Source organism: Ascidia mentula, chromosome 8 (assembly GCF_947561715.1).
Source record: "Ascidia mentula chromosome 8, kaAscMent1.1, whole genome shotgun sequence".
NCBI classification, from domain to species: Eukaryota; Metazoa; Chordata; class Ascidiacea; order Phlebobranchia; family Ascidiidae; genus Ascidia; species Ascidia mentula.
Window position 1 is genome coordinate 16,872,166 of NC_138573.1, and position 17,322 is coordinate 16,889,487.

The 17,322-nt window shown below is 36.8% G+C and overlaps 3 protein-coding genes across 3 annotated transcripts; 2 read left to right on the top strand and 1 right to left on the bottom strand.

Annotated features, from left to right (window-relative positions):
- The first annotated feature begins 2,450 nt into the window (after positions 1-2,450).
- LOC145910140 (T-complex protein 1 subunit beta-like) lies at positions 2,451-6,963 on the top strand. The gene is made up of 13 exons (XM_082997164.1): positions 2,451-2,564; positions 2,631-2,699; positions 2,998-3,187; positions 3,982-4,058; positions 4,131-4,243; positions 4,520-4,673; positions 4,810-4,959; positions 5,053-5,180; positions 5,373-5,584; positions 5,661-5,905; positions 6,122-6,221; positions 6,507-6,648; positions 6,771-6,963. Exons 1-13 carry the CDS (start codon positions 2,562-2,564, stop codon positions 6,796-6,798), a joined length of 1,611 nt encoding a protein of 536 aa, XP_082853290.1. The 5' UTR covers positions 2,451-2,561; the 3' UTR covers positions 6,799-6,963.
- Positions 6,964-7,069: 106 nt separating this feature from the next.
- Positions 7,070-9,803, bottom strand: LOC145911405 (syntaxin-binding protein 6-like). The gene is made up of 5 exons (XM_082998725.1): positions 9,446-9,803; positions 8,882-8,988; positions 8,694-8,760; positions 8,111-8,321; positions 7,070-7,897 (listed from the first exon to the last, which is right to left on the bottom strand). Exons 1-5 carry the CDS (start codon positions 9,563-9,565, stop codon positions 7,746-7,748), a joined length of 657 nt encoding a protein of 218 aa, XP_082854851.1. The 5' UTR covers positions 9,566-9,803; the 3' UTR covers positions 7,070-7,745.
- An 18-nt stretch (positions 9,804-9,821) lies between these two features.
- On the top strand, positions 9,822-17,284 carry LOC145912117 (uncharacterized). The gene is made up of 8 exons (XM_082999533.1): positions 9,822-10,538; positions 10,738-10,823; positions 12,136-12,252; positions 13,218-13,383; positions 13,792-13,893; positions 16,446-16,536; positions 16,832-16,958; positions 17,132-17,284. The coding sequence occupies exons 1-8, from the start codon at positions 10,460-10,462 to the stop codon at positions 17,282-17,284; spliced, it is 921 nt and encodes a 306-aa protein (XP_082855659.1). The 5' UTR covers positions 9,822-10,459.
- The last annotated feature ends 38 nt before the right edge of the window (positions 17,285-17,322 follow it).

Below are 17,322 nucleotides of genomic sequence, written 5' to 3' on the forward strand. Positions count from 1 at the left end.
ACTATGAAGATCCATCACACTCTAGGCTAGCATGCATATAGGGGCATTTAAAGTTTTTCTATTGCATAAAACCGGTTTGAATAGCAACTCGCACTTTGAGCCAGCAGCAGCAGCAGCAGCAGCTCTATAAACTATAAGCTAGGTTATAACTCTGAAAACTCATCACGTCAACCTACTGTGAATTGTCTATTCCCCTGCGCATTTTATGACCTTACAAAATTACAGTGATAAAGCCGTTAATATGAACCGCACATAAACCGTAAACGCGCTGTGGAAACAGCAACTGTAAACGATCGACTGATGCGGTGACATCACCGCAATACGACGAGTCATATCGAACGTACTGAGCTACAATAACAAAGCGACTTCGGGCCGCAGCTTCTAGTTTCTCTTCAGTATTTACATACTTGGGAAACCACCACAAAGGATCGGGAGCGGAATGTAATCAACCAAAGCAAAGACCTTACGTTGCTGAATGAACTTGCACCACTTCAAACATATTCGAATTACTAGAAAGTACGTCACTGTTGTTAACTGACTGCAGAGGTTTTAGGACCATGGTGCGAAATTGTGTACGTGTGATGGGTTTAATTTATGACTGATTTTATCCGGCGATCGTTTTCTACTTTTTAAACGGTTTAGGTCTATAATTACTCACAACATGATTCCACCGCGATTTGAACCCGTACTCTACTGTTCGCCTGCCATTGACATCAAATGCATAGATAAAGTCGGAAACGTTTGTATGACAAGAAAACATTTCAAAGTACTTTTTATTTGCAGCAATAACTGACTCAATGTTTGCAGAAGCATCCTCAGGGTTTAGAATAGTCAACGTTGGTTAAACAATGCCAGAAGCAGGACCCTGTGCATTAATTATGAATAATTGGCGTTTGTGCTTACGTAGCACTGGTTCAACAAAGGCGCCTTCCTTTAAACCAGCATTGTAAACAAACTGGAAAGCCTGCAGGCGAGAAGCAAAAACAATAGACAATTGTGTATGTATTGCTATAATGGCGATGCAGCGAATAGCGAAAAAGCCTCTATTTAGCCTACATATCGTTTTGATTAAACTAATGTCCAACGTGTTTTGCTTCGTCACAAAAAAATGCAACTCGTGTTTTTGTTGTGATCAATCTACAAAATGTTAAAAGACCTTTAAATTATTTAAAACCTTTAGTTTTTTCTGTTATCGTTTGCAACAAAATGATGCTCATCTGTTCGCTGGCTTATCTGTTAGCTTTAGCTTCAAAATGTTCATCTTTCTTTACGGCGAAAGCTCACCTGTTTTGTAAAATAAAATAAGTGCAATAAAACTATAAAAAAATTCCTTATTTCCTGCAATCTACATTCACAAAATTTTCCAGAATTGTTTGCAAACTATACCCCTACCTTTAACAACAATGTCGATCCAACGTAGCTTTTATAAGGATGCCTCTCGGAAACTCACTGTAGGCAACCACACTATAGTGCGATAGTATGCTGCTTCCTGCTTTTTGTCTTAAGTGGGCGTTTATAGTCAGTGCTGTCAGAGCTTTGTTGTGAATGAATGATCCTCCGCTTTGTTATGGCATATTTTAGCATCAATAGCCGATGTGATTCGAGTCCATTTGTTGCAGTTTTAGAATATCTGAAAGGTTTAAAAATACCACATAGCAGGCGATCACACCCAATTTAACGTCCGAGTTTTCATCAGCGTAAGCTTTCCAAATGCCGGACAATTTTTGTGTTAAAACCAACAAGTATTGACGTGCGATTCTGGCATTTCCGAGAGACGCAAGATCCTCCTCTGCAGCGGTTTTGCGAAAAAGTGCTTCGTGCACTTGTGTAATACTTAGTGTTCATTTGAGTATATTTGCACAAGCGAGAGCAATAGGCGGAATAAGTCCATACTGAAGAATAATATGTTAATTTTACATCAAAAGTCTTTACTCTGGTGAATGTTAAACCGCTACAATTAACCAACATCCTTCGGAAACAAACCATGCTGCGAATCTGTAATCCAATCAGTGGTAGATATGCTAACAGCATCTTCGGTAGATAGTTGGTTTTTTCTTCTAATCTTGTTATATTATTGATGTAAAAGGGTATATTATTTATCAGCCATGCATTTATTAGGACTTATAATGTTAGTTTTAAAGCAATAAATAAAGAAAAACTTTTTGATACCTCTAGCTGTCATGGGATATAAATCCATCATGGAAACTTCTGGACTCGTCCCGATTCGAAATAGAATATTTTACAGTGCTAGCAAAAAGCGTTTGTTGAGTTACCAATGGCAGCAGGTTAATATGTTGTATAGTTCAATAAAATGACAAACGTAGTTTAAGGCAGTTGGTTATTTGCCTTCGTTGTGCTATCCTAAACCAATGAACATAAAATAGACCATTTCTTTCAAAAATGATTAAACATAGTCTACAGTTTATGAAAACACATAAAACTTTACTTGTAGGTTTCTAAGTTATTTTGATTGCTAATTTCAATAGGAAATTGAAAATCTCAAAATATTTTCTGCAACAGAGTCTTCTTTCATAATTGGTAGCCAAACATAACCCTGCAAAATGGTAAGTGCTTGGTGCTTGTTGACTGTAAGCTATTTCTTTTCATGATGCAACTTTTATTTGTTGCAGATGTCCCTAAACCCTGTGTCGATTTACTCTCAAGGAGCAGATGAAGAAAGGGCTGAAATTGCAAGAATGGTAACTCATTTGACATATCTGTTACACTGTCTGTGTTTATGCGTACAAATAAGGTTAAAATTGGTATCACTTTTTAAATGTATATGTGGGTGCGAAAAAGACACACATTGCTTTTTTTTCACCACATTGCTGGTCATGTTGGAATTTGGAGCATTCCAAACCATATCATAATTATTTTTTTATCTTGTGACTAAATGTGCTTCTGAATTTATTTTGCTGACCAATTCATACCTAAATTTCAAAAAATTGGGTTGGTGTCTTTTTTGTTTTATTTAAACTTGTAAGTTTTTTTTATTAGTCTTCATTTGTGGGAGCAATTGCCATTGGCGACCTTGTAAAAAGTACCCTCGGTCCCAAGGGTATGGACAAAATTCTGATGAGTCCAGGTCAAGGCCCAAACTCTGAACCTGGAATAACTGTAACCAATGATGGTGCAACTATTCTTAAATCAGTGGGAGTTGATAATCCAGCAGCAAAAGTTCTTGTGGGTATGTAATCACTGGCGTAGAGTACAGGGCTTTCTTCGGTTCAAACCGCATTAAAAACGAAGGCACATACCTCTAATTACACTCATAAAGGTGCTTAGCACACAGTTTCGTATAACTCGCAATTGTGATCTACAATTATGCAACACAAGCAAAATCACGTTATCGTTTGTGTAGGGAAAATTGACTACCAGGTTCGTCGCAAAGGCATTTATTTAAAACATCATTTTGTCGATTTTTTTTCAATCGGCAATTACTTACATCGCCGGCTAAAACACTTGTTATCATAAAAGATGCTATAACCTGTATAATATAGCGTGCAAACGATCTTCTGAAGTTAGCATATTTTACTCCCCGCACATCTGTTGGTATGCAAAACTCTGCACCAATGTATGTAATCATGGTAAACATGTTATATAATACACCTTTTCTCTACCACTGGTCTGTATAATATTTTTTCTGTCTGCTGTCCCCAAATACATATTCTATTCTCATTTAATTGAGTGCGAATTGCATTATTTTGTCTTATTAAATGTACAGTTTTTTGTTTTACATTTTAGTTTAGATTTTTAAAAATGCTAGGCTATTAAGAGTTGTGTTTAAGACTTACTGGTCCACAAGTATGATAAGGTTGAAGAGTAAAACTTTTGTTTCAAAATCAGCTTAATGTATGTAGTTTTACTTGCTGTTTAAGTAATGAACATTTATAGACTTACATTTTAAATTCAGTTAGCTTATTTTTTTAGTACCAAAACAGCCTGTAGATGTGAAATCACACTAAAATAAAATGTTTTTAGACCTTGCCAAAGTGCAGGATGATGAAGTTGGAGATGGAACAACTTCGGTAACTGTTCTTGCTGCAGAACTTCTACGAGTAAGTCATTGTTGTTGACTCTATGCAAGTGGCAGGAATACACAAAGTATAGCTGTTTAATCTTCTGTTTAGGAAGCAGAAAAACTTGTCGCACAGAAATTTCATCCTCAAACAATTGTAAGAGGGTGGAGGTTGGCTGTCGCTGCTGCAAAGAAGGCATTGGAGGATTCAGCTGTTGACAATGGGTAAGCGTTAAAAACTCTGCCACAAAATGGACCTGTTGTTTAGTTGATTGATATATTTGATGTTTATTTGGATTTTGAAACTGGTTGGTTTATTGTTTGACAAACTATCAATGTAAAATAAAAATAGAAAAAAACGTCAGAAATTTGACTGCAGGAATCAGCCTTCAGTGTTAACAGATTAATATAACAGATAATCTCCTAAATTATCTCTTGAATATTGATATGTATATATACAGATTATCTCACATAAACATTTGAGACTTCTTAATATTGCAGAAAAGATGAAGAACTGTTCCACAAAGATTTAATGAATGTTGCAAGAACAACGCTTAGTTCAAAACTTTTAACACAACACAAAGACTTCTTCTCCAAAATGGCTGTTGATGCTATTTTGAGATTAAAAAGCAGTGGGAATCTAGAAGCCATACAGGTGAACATTTTACATGTTTTGCTGTACATCAACAACACCGAACATGCACTTAATATAAATCTTGTTTTGAATTTAAAATACTGAATCTATTTGGAGTTCTGTGCAAATTAAAACAAAATGGAATATTCATTTGCAGATTATTAAAAAGCTTGGAGGCACAATGACAGATTCCTATCTTGATGAAGGATTTTTGTTGGACAAAAAAATTGGGATGAATCAGCCAAAGAGATTAGAAAATGTAAAAATTATGATTGCAAACACTTCTATGGACACAGACAAAATCAAGGTTTGCTATATATGTACCTGATGTAAACAATGATGTATAAAATATTGATAAATACGATAAAACAAAATAAAACTATTTGTAATGTTTGTGCAGATTTTTGGGTCACGGGTAAGAGTTGATGGAACAGCGAAAGTTGCAGAAATCGAGCTTGCAGAAAAAAACAAAATGAAAGAAAAATGTGAAAAGATTATGGCTCACAATATTAACTGCTTCATCAACAGGTATGGGGAAAGGTTTAAGTGCTTCTACATTTCAAAGCAGACAAAAAAAGGTTGCTGGGTCTGTTCTTTTTTTTTTCAACAATATCAGGAGACCGACATGGAAAGAATGTGACCTGAAAAGCATCCACAGAAACTAGACCAACTACCCTGTCGACTATTCAAACTAATTTTCGTTCTTTTTGTTTTTTTCAGACAACTTATCTATAATTACCCAGAACAACTTTTCGCTGATGCGGGTGTCATGGCGATAGAACATGCTGATTTTGAAGGAGTGGAAAGACTCGCTCTTGTTCTTGGTGGTGAAATTTGTTCTACATTTGATCGACCTGACCTTGTCACCCTTGGACATTGTGACCTCATTGAGGAGGTTATGATTGGAGAAGATAAACTAATTAAATTTTCTGGTGAGTGTACAACCTTTAAAAAAATGTATTTTAGTAAAGTTAACAACTTGTATTCAACTATTGTTTTTTTATTTAGGAGTTGCAAGGGCCGAAGCCTGTACCATTGTTCTTCGTGGTGCAACCAAGCAAATTCTTGATGAATCAGAACGTTCCCTTCATGATGCACTTTGTGTACTGCAGAGGACAGTCGCTGAAACCCGAACTGTGCAAGGTGGAGGCTGTTCTGAAGCACTCATGGCTAATGCAGTTTCTGTAAGTGCAATGAAAACTCCAGGCAAAGAATCAGCTGCCATGGAGTCATTTGCAAGAGCTCTTCTTCAGGTAATTGTGTTTTCTTCAGAAGATATTTGCTTCTGGAATACATACTTTTTATTATCTGTTGCCATTGTTGTATTTATGTGCCAATTTTATTCAGTAAACATCACACTTTTATTAAAATAATGGTTTTTCAGTTGGCAAATGGAATTACAATCTAAACAAAACAGAAGCATAAACATTGTTTTTGATTTATGTAACAATCATTTTCCCAACTTTCAGATCCCTGTCACGATTGCTGATAATGCAGGATTTGACAGCGCAGAGCTTGTTTCCCAGTTGAGGGCGGCTCATGCTGAAGGAAAAAATACTTACGGCCTAGGTTGGTGAAAGATGTAAACCATACAATGGTTAATCGTACCATAGACCTAACGTTAGGACAGGAATAGAATAAAATAAAGCATTTACAAATAAGTGGCATTTAACTAAAGCAACTACTGTTATTTTGTGTGACATTTAGTTTTGTTTTGCATTTATTTGAAATATGTTTAACAGTAATAATTTTTCAACATTAGTTTTAAGTCTTTTAATGAAAACATATCTTAAAATATATTGTTGCTTATATTCTGGAGCATCACTAAAAATAAACTTTTGTGTTGGTTTGCAGATATGGACGAGGGTGAAATTGCTTGTGTAAAAAGTCTCGGTATCACAGAATCATACCAAGTTAAGCGCCAGGTTTTGCTGAGCGCTGCAGAAGCAGCAGAAATGATTCTTCGTGTTGACAACATTATCAGAGCTGCTCCAAGGTAATTAAATAAATTTAATATTATTTTAAATTGTTTTGTGGATTGGAGTAGAATATGTTGAAAAATTCCTGATTTGTGTTTTGATGTTCATTTTACTGTAAACAACAAAAATTTATTTTTAGAAAACGCCGACCTGACCACCCTCATTAAGTGTTTGTTACAAAGATTACTTGGCCGATTTTGTGCAGCACGAATGTTCCGTATTCAGAAAAGTTGTTTGTGCTGCTCCTTGCAAGCTATCTGTTAGTTGTTCCAGTGCTTGCATTTGTCGCATGTTATGCCTGTGTGTGTTTCAACTATTACCAATAAATTTTTCAACCAAACATTCAATGGGATTTTTTTCATCATAATTTCAGGGTTTTGTACAAATGGCCTTTGCCGTACAAGATATATAATTATTTGTCAATACATGGTCCACTGTTCAAGTTTGTATTCGGAATAATCTGCGCATAAAATGGCAACACTGTGCACCAAGCATCTACAAATGGCTGTACCAACAAAATAATAACGTTTGAGGAGTTCATACTTGGTAGGTGGTGACACCATTTAAGGAGAAAATTGCACGAAATTTTACCATGTAAATATGACATACCCAAAATATTGGCTGCAGTGTCACAGATTACAAGTCAAAAGCCAATATACCCTCTAAACAAACTAATAGATTGAAAACACAAAACAACATAATACTTAACAGTGTCAATCTACATAATATATGTAACATCTTGCTGTTGAAATAGACCAATAAATCAAGTTCAAATGTCATAAAATACAACAACTGGCTTATAGATAACACTAAATTGTAAGTAAAATGCATAATTAAATATAATTCTTCGTCTACGAGAAGACCCTTTTTTCTGAACTCACCGGGTCTTTAAAAATTCACATGACAGGTGAAATAAGGTTCACCAAAGTTTAAACTGGCAAAAATATTTGAATATGCCAATAAAGGCAAATCAATAGCCAGCACCAACTCACACACAACGATAGAAGCCCCCGAAATTGTGCATCCAGATGTGCAGCAGAAGAGAAATTGCATTGCAACAATAACGAATGTACTTATTGAAACATTGCAAGAACGGGTGAACAAAAGATACAGGTCAGGCATTCTTGTAGTGATTGGCGAGTTCATGAGCGGTTTGTGAAAAACTTTTTGCTGTTTCAGCCATTTCTGCTGTTTTCGTATCAACTCCCGATAGTTTCTGTCCCCTTTCTATAAGATCCTTTTTGTTTCTGTCCATCTGGGATTGCACTGAAGTAGAATTCACACAATTAGTGAGGCTTTTTCAAAAAGCCAATAAGTGACTAAAACTAACAGTAATAATGAACCTAACACCCATGTATAGTTCACAAAACCAAAAAAATAAGTAAATGTCTTTGTTTTTAATATTTATTGCAAACTGGAATTAATTCTGTTGTCAAATTTAATATTTACAAATATTAGAATAAACACCCAAATAATCACCTGAGGCAGTGGGAAGTGTTTTGGTAATTTTAGTTGAAACGTTAATAAAAGGTGGTGGTGCCCGTTTGTCAAGATGCTTGGCACAAACTGTTGCAATGCTCTGCAAAAATTCTTCCTTCTCCTGCCCACTAATGGCCTCGAAACGAAAAGCTCGGTCAAAATAAAGGTCAAATTGAAGGCAGCCGGTTGACGCACTGTATCCGTCCACTTTCTGGTGTTAAAATAAAATGCAAATCAATATATTACATGAATTATACTTTTTCATTCAAGTTTTAATATTTTTTTTGAAGATAATTAACTTTACCTTAATATTATAAATTATGATATTACTCCAACAACTGTGGCATCAAAAAATGGAAAAAATGAAACTGGCTTTATTCATTATTAATGATTTCTTTATTCCAATATAAATATCACCAAATGAGACATGTTATCTGGAAAAGCACTATGAACTTTATTATCTTGAAAAGCACTATGAACTTTGTTATCTGGAAAGAAAATAAATATACAAGAACAAGTTTTTATTGAATGTTTCAGTGACACAACTTAGAACTAATAAATAAGATTAATAATATAGAATTACCGTCAATTCTTCCACAGGCCATAATCTTCTTTGTTCATAACCATCACCTTTGTCAGGTCTCCTATACCTTTTCACCAAACAATATATTAAAAACTTTTCACAACTTTAAACTTATATTAGTTTATTTAAACTCAACCACCAGTTTTAACCTATGCAAATTGCCTAAAGAAATTAAAAAAAACAAATACCTGCTTATAAATGCTTTGACTGGCCTTTTTACAGTCACTGAACAACAAAGATAATGGACGTTTTCCTTCTTGTTAAATGGTAATCCTGTTTGCTCTGTTTTTGACACCTGTAAATTTTTAAATACATACATAAATAGTCGTGTCACCATCAAATTAATATTTTACATAAACACACACTTTGTTTTGATTGCGATCTAATCAATCTAACGTCTGTGAAAAAATAAATAATTAAACAAAAATGTCTGTATTGGAATTTGCATAGTGAGTGTCTAATTCCACCAACTGCAGTCAAAATTAATTAATATTGAAGCCAATACATACATACAAATATGTACTGAATATATATACATATATACTGTATGAACTTTGGGAATTTTTTGCAAGCTGAGTAATGTAGTCTGGGCATGACAAAACACACAAGGTATTTACTGAATGGGCAGTTGTGCAAACAAAACCAAATGATGCAATGCAAACACTACTGGACACAGTACAGTATTTTAACTACCATCTAATATACTTACTCGAAAATTATTTCCTATGAATTAGTTTTCGTTGCCAACATACCTTAGTAAAACCTATGAGTCTTTCGCCTTTAGGATGGAAGACATCTTTGTGTAGAGCATGTTTAACTTCCTTGGGCCGTGGGTTTATAGGAGTGGTTGGCGGTGGCGAAGATGAAGACATGTTAGTTTCTCCAAACACTTTTATAGCATTTTATGACACAAATGTTTGGTGTTCGAACTGTTTTGAAAACACACAAAAACATAATTTAATAAAGTTTTTGTTTAATTTAAGCCTTATTGTATTTACACAACTTCACAAAAGTTATGTTCCAGTTTAAATAATGTCTTTTTTGGTCACTGGCCCTGTTACCCAGTCAACTATTGCTGCCCCAACACAAAATCGTTGCACTGTTTAATTCTGCTGTTGCAATCGAGTTGAATGTAGAAGAGAGAGTTTTCGTCTGCAAATTCTACCTCCTGTCCAATAATCACAATTGAAACATTCTGAAATACCACAAACGATTGTGACGTTGAGTGATTTGGTCAAAATTAAATTTGACATTGATTTTTTTTCTTTTTGTCTGCGGTTTTACGCCGAGTGCAACAGAAGCCGGTGAAGAATTCCAATCAATACTGGACGACATACCGCGTGAGATTGCTTCCTTCTTACCGGAAAATCCTCAGTAATTAATTGACAACACAAAAAAGATGCAAGAGAAGCTGGTGTTGCTTTGAATTCGACCGCGTCAATATGGTCGCTGGACTTATCTTTTAAACATGTAAAACTCCTGTACAGTTCATGGCAAATTTCGAAAACGATGCATAAGTTAGTTGGCTGTGTTTGCCAAGTGGGTGGAAGCACTTAACTGATATCTTCATTCGGTTGTAAATCAGATCAAACAACGTACAGCACGGTTTGTCAACCAACCATTGCGTGTCAAAAAACGTGTCTGTCTGCAGAGTTCGTGGCCTGCAAAACTAATCACTATATTTTACCACAACTACAAAGCTTTCTTCTAAATCTGCACCGCCGAAAATCGCTAACAGTTGTTCGGAAACGTGTTTTACAGAAGCCATGGATTTCGATGCGCTGTACCAACATATTCTGAACTCGGAACAGGCTGCGCAACAACTACAGGAACGAACGTACAAAGGTTATGACAATGATTTACTCAAGTTTGTCATCTCAATTATCGCGTCAGTATGAATTGTTTGCTGCAGACTACCACATGCGCGAACCATGAAACAGTATTTTCGCAGCGACCGCTACAGCAGCGGCATCGATTTGTAAACTGCCAGGACCAACTTCGGTTACAACATTCTTTACGCGGCATATCCTTTTTTCCTTTCTAGTGAAAGAAAACATCTCAAAATGTCAGGCCGATACAAACGCAGCCACAGCGGTCGTGCAACAGCTCCAGGCGTCTGTGGAATATGACGTAGGTTGCTCGCTAAATTAAACTGACGTTTCGGCCTTTATGTTTAATCAAGCCCACATCGTTAACGATGCGGTATAACACGTACAAATCGAATTTACTACGTTCTGCAAAGATATAATATGTTGTATTGCGAGATGGTTGTTAAACCCTCCCATCTTACTGCCTGAAAAATTACTCACACACAATTTGTCAAGCCTTTTGTCAGGGGTGCAATTCAGTGTTTTTCTGTCAACAATCGTATAGCTTAACGGTTTTCTGGTATAGGCCTAAGTAACACATCAGCAAAAGTTTTCAACCTAAATTTCAAACCTTGCTTTAAGTTTTAACTGTCATATTCTGTACTATAACCTACTATGCCATCCAAGTTGTTTCAATCAAGATGACAATTTCATCATGACTGATTACGTTTTATCAAATATTGGTCAAATGCACCCTCATATAGGCGTCGGCAGCGTTACCACAAAGCTTCCGTCTCGACTTCAAACCTTCAATCAATAATGCATGCGAATGCGAAGCTTCCCAGCACAAAAATGATTTTAAATGATTCTGCCACAGGCGAGGAGACGAAGGCACGTCGAATATAACTGCCGGAGCCGCAGGTCATGCATCAACGCTAAGTACCTCACAGGTTTTCGTTACGTGCAGTTGATAACGCCAGGTTCCATAAGAGAAAGTCGTTGGGAAGGGGGAGAACTGTGGCGCTTACTTTTTTTGGCTCAATATTTTTGTCCTGCTTAATTTACCCATTCCTTTGGTCTCCAATCTATGCACAGCCCTTATTCCTATAAATATAATAAATGTCACTCTTCGCAAAAAATAGACCAGTACATGAGTACACGGCTAATTTTAACTTGAACAAGGTAGCACAGCTCTCCAACATCTATTTCAAACCACGTTTTTAGTACAAAACGCTGTTAGGATAATTTCTGAACGGGTGCACTGACTCAAACTGCTTGCGGCGCGCTAATGTCCATTTGGGGAATCCAAGGTATATGTAAACCCTATATGGTCGCAACGCTGTTATGGTTTTCCATCTTGTGTTAGATTCATTTGCATTACCATATTTAACGTCGACTGCGACGATTAATGAGTTATCCATGACAGGCCCATAAGAGACTTGTGGGCACTATGACAAGGAAGTCGTATGCCAATATGAGGAAATCTACATGAACCTTGTGCAACACTGGGGTTATCCTTACGTTTCACCTGTTTCATTTTACATAACATCAAAACCCACGCGTATTACCGTAGGCTTAAATGTATACGATACAATTGTACATGCATGGCCACAAGTTTTGTGAATCTCACGCAGGAACTGAAACTGACGGAAGAACGCTCCAACGTGGAAGTATTACGTCATCAGGTTCAGGTGTTAGTAGAACGACGTCATCAGTTAAGACAAAGCGTGAAGGAAATGCAAGTCAAACTGGTAAGTGTTTGACGTCGGTGCTGTTGTTTATATACACAAGCCGTGATGAAACCTGGTCTTATTCAACTTCTGAACTAAACTGATTACTGCACACACACTATTCGGCAAATCACCCTGCTGCAATCATTTGTATCAAAGCCTCATCGACTGTCGAGCTACACCCATAGAGGTTTTATGTTGATCATTTTGAAAATGTATGAAGTACAAGCTCCGGTGCTTTGTACGATACGATTTAACAAAGTTTTACCAGTTTACCCCGCTGCAAATGCCTGAATGACATCTATTCGAAGATTGTTGGCGAAAGTAAAAAAGCTAAACTATATCCAAATCCCTACTAGCTTTCAGTGCGTGAAGCGTATCGGATTACGGTCAGCAATAATTTTGAGTGTTGAACCCGCAGTACATATCACATTCACGCGCCACTTATAGTGAATATTTGTGCACATCGTTAGATTTGCCGACACTAACACACCATCGCAACCGTATTTAACCTTTTCACCGCATGTTACCTCCACATCTCCTTCTATAACGCCTAATGCACCTCGAAGGTTTCACCAAAATCCGATATCATGCGCCTTTCACCTCTCATCGCCACGGTTTCATCGATTTTTTTTAACGAAGCGAAAAGACGCCGACCAAAAAATGGTTGCAGAGTGTTATGTTTTCTTCCTTACTGGTTTATATTTCACCGTTCCGCGTGCTGCTACCGTTTTCCCACTAGGGTGATTACGATTGATTTTGAACAACCCTACACGATGATACGTTCAATAAAACGGTTTAGAGAAGGAAATATATATTCGAGAGTACGGTTTTCGTACCAAAAGCAGTAACTGTTTAGTTACGTTCAAACTATTACCCAAAACAGACGCAACTCCAAATTTATGTTGTCACAAATCTTAGATGTAATTTTTCTGAAGAACCGACGCTCCATTAAACAAACCGTAATGTTAAGCTGATTTTTCCAGCAACATAAAAACGAAGAAAGGGACACAAAATTGGATCTTTTTCTTTCTGACATCCGCGAGTTCATGAGAGTTTACGATCTTCTTCCGTCTGGACGCGAGGAAAGAGCAAAGAGGAGAGAAACAGAAGTGGATGATTTAAAGAAGTTGGAAGAAGACACGATTAAAGGTGAAATTGTTAGAATAGTTTTTTTTAAATCCAGTCGTCCATTCCCCAGTGGACTTTGAGTTTGACTTCAAACCTCCATTCACACACACCGAATATAAGTATGGTTGTTTTCAAATGGTATGCGCATATGTTTAATGCGCGTTGGGTAAATTACATGTGTGTGCACTCAGTTGCACAATAAGCAAGACATAAGAAAGGTCGTTAGTTAATTGCGACGTTGCTATACTCAAACAGAAATAAAGTTTGCAATGGTGCGTTTGTAATATGTTTTTCATAAGACACAAATAGGAATGAGCGAAGTTGTTTACATAAGATGACATAACACTGTATAAACAGTATTAGGCCACACGCAGAGAAGTCTATATAACCTTGATATAATGCTCATCCATGAATGATTCCTGTATGCAGAACTTGAATTGGCGCAAGAGGATTTAAAACTGCTGACGAAGGAACAAGACGAGAAAACACGACTCGAAGGGGATATTGCCAACATTCAACGACATATAATCGGTCAGTACACTTTTCCTACGAACAGAAGTTAGTCGACCTTTTTTGACGCAACGAATCGCTAAAACTTAACACGAGCAAACCCTTTTTTAAATACCGGACGGTTTTAAAAAACTAACTTAGTTTAAGTTATTTATACTTTAAAGGTCTAATAAAAGCACTCTTCCATACCCTCCATGCAGGCACCACGCAATCTTACAAACCTCTGCAATACATGCACAAGCATTCAGAAGAAACCACAACCATACCACTAAAATTAAATTGCTGAGGCATTTGTGCATATCATTGGCGCAGAGGTCGACGACAGCCTTATTTAAGCCGGTTAATAAGTGTGCGAAACAACGTAGACCAAACCATCTATTATTAAACAGTTAAATGGTTGGCCACTTAACACTACACAACTATTCACTAATGAAGGAACTATTGACCTTCGTTTGGGAGGCACTCGCTCTTAATTACTCTGCTGCCTGCCGAAGTTGCTAAACGTGTCACATCAATGAAAATAAACTTCCAGCTAAGTGCAAGTGAAAAAGGCAACAAAAGTAACCACAACCCATTTAAATCGCGACTCTTTTTGCTGAATTTATAAAGTTGGCACCTTATTGCCCATAACACGAACGCGTATTAAGCAAACGGCAATGGGACAAGCACTGAAGACAGACATATACAGTGTCACGTCTGTTGGTTGATAATTCCATAACCCCTTCCTGCTGCTTGTCATATAAACCTCTATGCTAAAACTGCCATGCATCTCCTGCTTAGCCCAAAATTCACTTTTTGTATGTGTGTACGGAGCCTGTAAACCTATGTATCTACGATTTTGTTTTATCAACGCACCAAAGTCCGACTTCAACTAGTTCAGCATTCGTTGTGGTCAAAATGCTGACCTCTGTCAATCACAAGATTTTTTTGCTCCGTTTTCTTGAGGCTGCAACAGGACAATGGTTGAAGTAGGGTCTTGCCACGTGAATTATTTATTGTCCGCTCGATCGATCTTTCCTTGAACGTACGAATGTGGGAAGGATTTTCATCACAAGGATTTTATCAGCAATCGACAATTTCCGCGTTGTGAAAACCGGAAAAGACACAGAAAAAAAATATTCACGCACCTGACGAAAATGACCGACTAATCTATGGGTTTAAAATAATAAAATCGTTTAAAAATCTATCTAAAACCCAGGAAAACGTATAATGTGACTTGAGGAAACAACTATTTGACACATTTATTTTGGTACAGTTGTAAACGATTATGTATCAGATTCTTTTTGAGAAAGTTAACATGAATTAAGGTGAACAATAATCACATGGAGAATCACACGAACTTGTTGTAAACAGCATGTACAATTAATCTACCGTCGTAGTTATTTCATCCACAACCGTCAAAAATTACTATTTTGACTTCCATTGAACAGCCACAATAAAACGGATTGCTCAGACCTTCGGAGCAACACAAATTATCAAACCAAATTATCTATTCCAGATTAACTTTCCCGCGGGGATTCGATCAAATATTGCAACAGAAAACGCCGCTTTCATTCCAATATGAGTTGGTCGATATGAAATGCGAACTGCCGTCGATATTACCGGCCCGAAATCTGTCGGAATCCGGGTTGGTGCCGACAGATAGTCGATATTTTATTCAACTTGCTTCAAATCGTGTCGCGCCTCTTTGTTAACATTTGGATTCACGTCAAGCGACACAATATCAGTTTCCTTTATTATTCCTTGCCTTTGTGGCGGCTGAACAAAGTCGGGCGTTAATTTCTAAATGGAAAGGTCACTGCAACCACAACGTAACGTTGCGACTGTTTCATTTAAATTGGAATATTTGTTCAACAAAAAAAAAAAAATTCATGCACTGTTAACATTATGTATTCTGCCATTGTTCGTTTATGAATCTAGATTTTATTGTAAGTAGGATGTTTCGATCGATAAAACATTGAATTTCGTGCAGTATTCTCTCTTTTGTTTCATTCCATCCCAAGGGGTGTCACGAAAGGCGGATACTAAAATATTTTCTTGTGATTTCTCCCCAGGAATGAAGTTAAGTTCACACGCATAACTACCGACTTTTTTAACATTGACTTGTTTCAACTGCCCTCTGACGAATTGTAAATGATGACGTCACTGTACCTTCTCGCAGGAGAGCTGTTGTCACGTGTTTGACCTGTTTACTTTTTGCTCGTCTTTTACATCCGTCTGCCTGTTGGTGGGCACAGTCAATGCAGGCAGCCCCAGTTGTTTGACAATAGCACTCACGATGAACACAATTTGAAACGTCTGCTTTAACATGCCCATCATCTTAGCTTTGGCTTTCTTATTCAAACTTGACCATATATCCATTGTAATAGATAACATATCATCTTCAGGAAGTCGGTGTGAAATAAATGTAAAATCTTATATTTGTTTCCTCCAAGTTCTCTTTTCAGTTGTCAATAAAATTAAGCATGTGGCGATTCTTGTGCGTGAACTTTTAAAAAAAGCTTGTGCATCTGTACAAAAGATCGTGTACGTATGAAGTTCAAATAATTGCTGATAATTTTACATGTCCACAGATCTGGACGAAAAAATCAAAACCACGGGACAAAAATCAAACAGACTAAGTTGTGAAATCCGAAATCTCGGCACAGACAAGGAACAGGAAACGTGAGTTGGATTTAACAAATTCCACAAAACCAGCAACTGGATCTTTGTGTCGTCCAGTTTTTAAAGCAGTCGGTTCGGAACGTTGTTCCGATAAAAAATACTGTTGTTGTTATACGCCGTAGCCTATACCGATAGGAATTCAACGTCTGGTGTGCCACAAACAGTTGTGAGAATCTTAAGTGTAGTAAATTTATTCACTTATTCGACAAACCTTACGCAGTGGCCTATACGAAAACACAATGGTTTATTTTTCGTGTAAATCTCTATGATTATAATTTGTTTTTATTTTTTTAAGACTGAAGAAGGAACTATCGGAAACACTGAATGCGGCTTCGGTTGCTAACGACCACCTTGCAGAAATGCGCAAGGAATTGGAAGTCTTGCAGCACCAACACTGGGAAAAAAGCGTGGAGAATTCCGCGGTAAAACCGTAGAAGAAGTCAGTTTTGAAAGATTTTAATGGGGGTTATTTCAGGTAAAGAGTCACAAAAAATGAAGATGATGTGAAAATGAAGAATTGGTTGACATCAAAGCTTTCAACGATAAAACCACAAAAACAGTTTAACATCAAGCAGCAATGTTTTGTGCGTTTTAGACATTAATGCTTTGGGAAGAATTTTTTGTTGTGATTTCTATAATTGAAAGGCGCGAAAAAGAAAAAGGTATTTGGTTGGCATTTGGGGAAAACACCATAAAAGCCGTTGAAAACTGCAGCTCAACAGAAACACGCACGAACACTCAATCATAATTTTGCGAATTTTTTGATGTATTTAATGGACATGGATT